At 40.1% G+C, this 6,017-nt stretch overlaps 2 protein-coding genes across 4 annotated transcripts in view; one reads left to right on the top strand and one right to left on the bottom strand.

The window, feature by feature from the left end:
• Window positions 1-1,830, top strand: part of LOC127349553 (uncharacterized) — a 28,006-nt gene extending 26,176 nt beyond the window's left edge. For 2 of the 3 annotated variants that reach the window (XM_051375412.1, XM_051375411.1), the window contains exons 4-6: window positions 40-153; window positions 279-313; window positions 1,585-1,830. In XM_051375412.1, the coding sequence (XP_051231372.1) occupies window positions 40-153; window positions 279-313; window positions 1,585-1,707 (272 nt within the window). In that variant the 3' untranslated portion in view covers window positions 1,708-1,830. The remainder of the gene's footprint in view (window positions 1-39; window positions 154-278; window positions 314-1,584) is intronic. The other variant, XM_051375413.1, reaches the window with a different exon arrangement.
• The window catches only part of LOC127349558 (uncharacterized), a 103,992-nt gene that overhangs the window by 46,512 nt on the left and 51,463 nt on the right, over window positions 1-6,017 (bottom strand). The window lies entirely within an intron of this gene.

Consider the following 6,017-nt stretch of genomic DNA (forward strand, 5'->3'; position numbering starts at 1 on the left):
GATTAAAACACAGATTAAAGAATTCTACCATGTTTCCAGTAGAGAATCATGATGGAATGACAACCCTAATGAGTGTGATCCTGGGTGGTCTGACTGCTGTCCTCACTATAGTCATCATTGTTCTGGCTGTTAAAATCAGGAAACTTCAGACAGGTACAATACATTTATAATTTGTTGCACATCATCTAGTGAGCTGTGTCAACATGACGGACAAATCCAAAGTAAAGTATGTGATCAGTAATAATGAACTAATCAGACTTTTGTCTTTTGTCATTTAGCTGTGAAGGAAGAAGCGCAGCCAGAAAGAAACAAGGTGAACCCACCATTAACTTACACAAACTGTGTGTTATGGTTTTAAAGTTGCATTTGAACACATTATACATCTAGTGCCATATCAGCATGTATATATGTATTATAGATAGCATTGGTTCAACATAATGGACAAACAACGTGCCACCTAATATTGATTTTCATTCAACCAAAATTAGCCATCAGCTGCATGCAAGTGCATAAAAAGAATAGCAAGGATATTTTAGCTCATTATTAATCTCTTCTACTGATATATTTTGTCCAAATTGCCTCACATTACCAGGAAATGAATATACCATATGAACTCTCAGATGTCCATTCTGGTAACAACACTCTTCAGCTGAATTATGAATTCTCTTCCACAGTCATGAAAGTGATCTTAAAGGCTGAAATCAGGTGTGATCAAGTTTGTTTCTTTGTTATCTTGAGAGATCTGCCTTTGACAATCACAAGCACAGCTGTTTTCAGCTTCCATATTATTTCATACTTTTAACTCTAATTTCAGCTGCCATCTCCAAACTAAACGGACAGCTGAGGTTCATTAACATGAAGAAAAACTTTATATTTTAAGCTAAATGCACCATCAGCTCCACCAGAAGCTATTCATATATATAGATGGGTGTGTATTAAAAGTAATTTTCAGCATTTAAATTAGACATAGCTAAACTATTCTTAACGCTCATCTTAAACTCGGGCCACATTACCCGCGAGTCTCAGTTGCAGCTGCAGCAATGCTTTACTAGAGAGTCAAAGTCTCGCCTATCTTTTCCACAAGCCACCTGTGCTTCACAGCAAAAATAGACAGTGAAAATGATCTGTTCATAGTCATATTGACAATAAACTAGCAACATATACACATTTCAGTTGTTTCAATGTCTATATAGGTAGAATATGTCACAGACATGTAGAAAATATTTTTTTTCTAAACTCAACACCTCCTGTATCTGTTTTAGATTAAAAGCTGTTTCTGTGGACAGAATCCATAATATGATAACAGGGTTTTTATTGTATTGTATTTATCAAAGGCAAACTCAGTGTAAAAATACAGGGTTTGCAGCAGCAGCTCTGCAGAAACGCTCTCAGTGTGATCACCTCAGGTGTACGAGCTGCAGCAGTTGAGCAATGCAGCGATGCTCACACATGCTGTGTGGACCTAGCTTTAGTGGAAATGATTCCTTTGTGATTAAACCCACAAATCCACCAATTTAACAGGTTGTTTGGCAAACTCAGATACAGTGTTTGTGAGTATGTGACTCTAAATACTCTGATTTACAGAATCTGGACTCAGATGACCTGAACTACGCAGCTCTACGTTTCCAGGCGAAACCAAAAAGAAACCACAGACCTGCACCAGAGAGAGAGCTGGAGCCACATGTTGTGTATGCTGCCACCAGATAGACTCAACTGGGACTGTAGCTCTGAGTGGAACTGATGCTTTATAACATTAATGAAATGTTGTGTTTTTGTGTGTGAGTAGTGGGTGGAAAGAGTCCAAAAATAAACTTGTTCTGTATTTTCTCACTCATGTCTCTTTCTGTCTCTCTCTCGGTCAAAGTCTCTGTCTTTCTGTTTTAGTCTGAGGGGGAGGAGGAAGCAACAGCACCGTGTGGTCTGAGAACAACTGAGGTGAAAATCATGAGGCCTCTGAAGCCAAAGCTCAGTGGAAAGTATAAAAGCAAACAGTGTAAACTAACTTCTTCAGATGAAATTAGAGACCCTTTTGAAGGAACATGGAGACAATAGTAATAGAATACACCAGCACCCTGTGGTGATAAACACTGTCTGTATGAGTAATAAATAAAAATGTAAAATACATATGATTCTCTTCTGATGTTGCTAAATCACTCCACTTCTCATTCCTGGGACTGGGAGGGGCTGAGGTGCAAGGATAGGAGGTGAGGAAAGGAATCGAGGTTGTACAAACTGGGAAATGAGAAAGTCCCCCAGGGTCTGTGTCTGTGTATGGGCGTGGTCTTCTGCCTCACTATGGCTCTGCCTCTCTGCACACTTGTTCATCATGTGCAATGAGTCAGCCATCAACCCGCCATTCTTTCCGGTATCTACAATAAAAGACTGCATAGATGATTCACCTATGTGCTTGTCGGCGGTCTGCATCTAGGTTCAACCTCTAAGAAAATGACACAAACAGCATAGATTATAGCACCAAGCATAAAGATATGACACCATATGTCCCTCCCTTTGTTTTCTTTATAGTTAGTCTTTATAGACTGGATTAGGTGAGGTTACTTTTAAGCATCTGAAATAATCCTTTGTGGCCACTTTTATCTCAAATTGCACCTGACTCAGATATAATGAGATATCATAAGATCCTGTTGTGTCAAGTTGTGAAACAGTATTTGGTCAGTGACACTAAACTAATCAGACTAATCTTTTGTCACATAGTTGCCGTTGAAGAATTGCATCCTGAAAGAAACAAGGTGAAGTATTACTGTGGATGATAGGTAACGGTTTTTGGTGCAAACAGTGTTTGTGTACAGTATGTGACTGCAAGAAAACCTCAAGATTTGACCTGCTCGCTTTGAAATGTTGTCTCCTTGTCACACTTTGTGCTGGTTCCTGAAAAACATTGTTAGAGAGTGTGTGTGTGTGTGTAGATACAGTATATGGGCCTAAATAGTTCCTTTACTCACAGAATCTGGGCTCAGATGACTTGAACTACGACGCTCTGTGTTTCCTTCCACAGATAATAAGAAACAGGAGGACTACATCAGAGAGACAAGTGGAGACTCATGTTATTCATGCTGCCAGCAGATAGACTCAGGAAGAAACTGAAACTGCAACTGTAACTGATGCTTTATCATATGAATCTGCTGCCAGTCACCACCCACATGCATGTTGGTAGTGGGTGACAGAAGCGGTCAATGGCAAACATTTTAAAATAAAGTTTCTATATTCATGGGCAGTTGTGTCGCTCTCTCAGCCAAAGTCTTTGCCTTTCTTGTTTTGTTGGCCAGTAGTGTCAGTAATGAGGACATATTTGATGTTTGATGAGACACAAAGGACACTGACGACTGTTAAACGCCCTCTTAGGGAGAGTCAAATGGTCTGTCAGGGGGAGGGAAGAGTGAGATACACATCATTTCACAGGAAGAGACAGCACAGTGTGGTCTGAGTACAACTCATGTGAAAGTCACAAGGCCTCTGAAGTCAAATCAGCCCCCTGTGGTGACAAACATTGTCTGTATGAGTGAAAAATAAAGTGTCCACCACAGGAAGACTTCAGCCATGACCACAAACAGCAACAACCTGCTACACAAACAGAGTAATGCTACTATTTAACTACTTTACATTCACAAGCTACATCAACATCTGCATTCAAACTTCAAGACACTCTTTAGCCAGAGAAAGACATCTACATGAACACTGTCAGTTGTGATAGTTACTTCATATTGCAATAATGCATAATAATGCAGAATCATCATCTTCTTTAAAAGACTTTGAATATTGAGTTAATCTAGTGTGGACAGAACTGCTGTACTGTTACTATTCAAATGCTTGGCCCAGTTTTCATGCTGTGGGGATGCACAAACATCATCATCTCAGATGACGGTAGTTAGAAAGATGTGTCAGATGCCAGACAGCCTCCCCTCTATGTCTTGTGTCTATACAACGGATGATGATGTTTTACAACGCATAGTTTTTTATCTCAGATTTAAAAAGTTCAAATGAGCAAATTGTGGCAAAGGTCATGTACTGTAGCCTGCCCCTTAACTTAAAGGATCACTACTGTTGACTATGACTAGACCTCCATCAGTGCCTATTGATATCCAGCAAATATCCAGCATGATGGTCAGGAGACAGGAGGGAGGAAATAATTCGCTCAGTCTAAAATCTAATGCTATTTTTTTTTGTTGCCATTTGGTTTGTCCCTGATCAATATCTGTCTCATCTATCTCAAACATATGTTATAAGACAGAGTGGATGCGTGTATGAACAAGACAAAGGGGAGCTTTCCGCAACACTTGTTGCATGCACATGTAGGCATGCAACAAGCAATGTACCTTCTCCCCCCCTGTTATTTTCCACTGTGGTGAAAACACTGTGTGTATCAGTTAGAATGAAAGCCACAGGAGGACTGGCCTTCAGCTCTTTGCTATAAAACCACACGCAACAAAGGCTGCGTTGCTCTCAGTCGAAGCTTTACTTTCACTTCGTCCACCTCATTCACTTTTTGTTTTACGTTTTATACATCAGTAGGCTGCTTACAGGAAAAATGCTTTGTGCAGCCTCACACATGCAAATCGTCTGATGGCTCTGATTTCTCCAACCACGGCTTCAAGCTCAGCTGCAGAAGCAAATTGTAATAGACCTCCTCACTTCCTTACCCACAAGACGACCTTACACACAGGTGCAGTTAGGCTATGGGTGTGTTAACCTCTGGTTGGAAGAAGGTTCAGGTCCATTTTGCAAAAAGTGCAAATAGCAACCCCACTGTGAAAATACTCCACTACTGAAAGTGAAAGTTCAGCATTCTACATGTTACTAAGGTAATATATGTATATATATATATGTATATATGTATATATAGTATATAAGTATTACATCAAAATACACTTAAAGGTGCAGGGTGTGTAGGATTTTGTGGCATCTAGCAGTGAAGGTGTAGATTGTAACCAGCTGAATAAGTGGCTGCAAAAAACCTGATTGTCTCTATAAGACTTTTTAAAAAAAAGCTTTCTTTCTTAGAATTTATGCTACTGCAACAATTACTGAGTTCCTCCCCCCTTTTCTGTATTTTTGTTTGCTGTCTTGCAGAATATAATAAGTAGATCAATGTTAATTTAATCTGTGTTCAGTGTAGAGTTTGGTCCACAACAAAGTGAGAGGCGTGGCCCTGGAAAAATACTCTTAGTTGTCTGTTCTCTGTCTCAGGCCCAATTTTCAATCAGAATACTTTCTGTACACCTCAACTTGCACTGCATTATGTGGGTGCACACTGTATCGGTTCACACCTATCCTCCTACGTTAGTGCCAACCTGTCATATGTTGATCAACCTGTGATCTTAATCTTTGTGCTGCGACAAAAAAAGACCATGTGTGAGTGGAAGAACCTTCCTCTTTGAACTTCCTTCCTGGAGCTCAGTGATTTTAGCCTCCATTACAGCAAGATGACCATACGCACAATGATGAGCTTTACTCTGATGATGATACCAGCTTTATTTCTCTGCAGCCTCAGTAAGTACTGGTATTTAATTTCTCTTAGTGTTAGTCCATGGCTAAATTGTGTTTAGTTTATAGTTTCTACAGCAATGTTTTAGGGTCGTTTTAATCTGTTTGTTGTTGCATTATCAGCTGAGAACTAAATCTCTCTGCTGTGTGTTTCAGGCTGGATCTCTGTCTCAGGTTCTGAGTCTCAGACTGTGGAGGTCCAGCCTGGTGAAGATGTCACACTGCTGTGCTCCAACTTTTCCAGTTCTCCCACTCAGACAGTCTGGTTCACACTGGTAAACAGAACGCAGCCCCGCTGTATTTCCTCCATGTACAGTTCTACTGAGCCTGCTTCACTCTGCAACGGAGTCGAAAAGGGCAAATTTGAAATGAGCTCCAACATCTCCACCGTCTTTCTCAAAATCAAGCGCATTGATGTGTCTGACTCTGGGTTGTATTTTTGTGGATTTAACATGAACATACTCGTACTTTAGTCATATTTAAAGGTTCAAGGAAGTTGTACAGTGTCCTTTAGCTGC

This window comes from Dicentrarchus labrax, unplaced genomic scaffold (assembly GCF_905237075.1).
Source record: "Dicentrarchus labrax unplaced genomic scaffold, dlabrax2021, whole genome shotgun sequence".
NCBI lineage: Eukaryota > Metazoa > Chordata > Actinopteri > Moronidae > Dicentrarchus > Dicentrarchus labrax.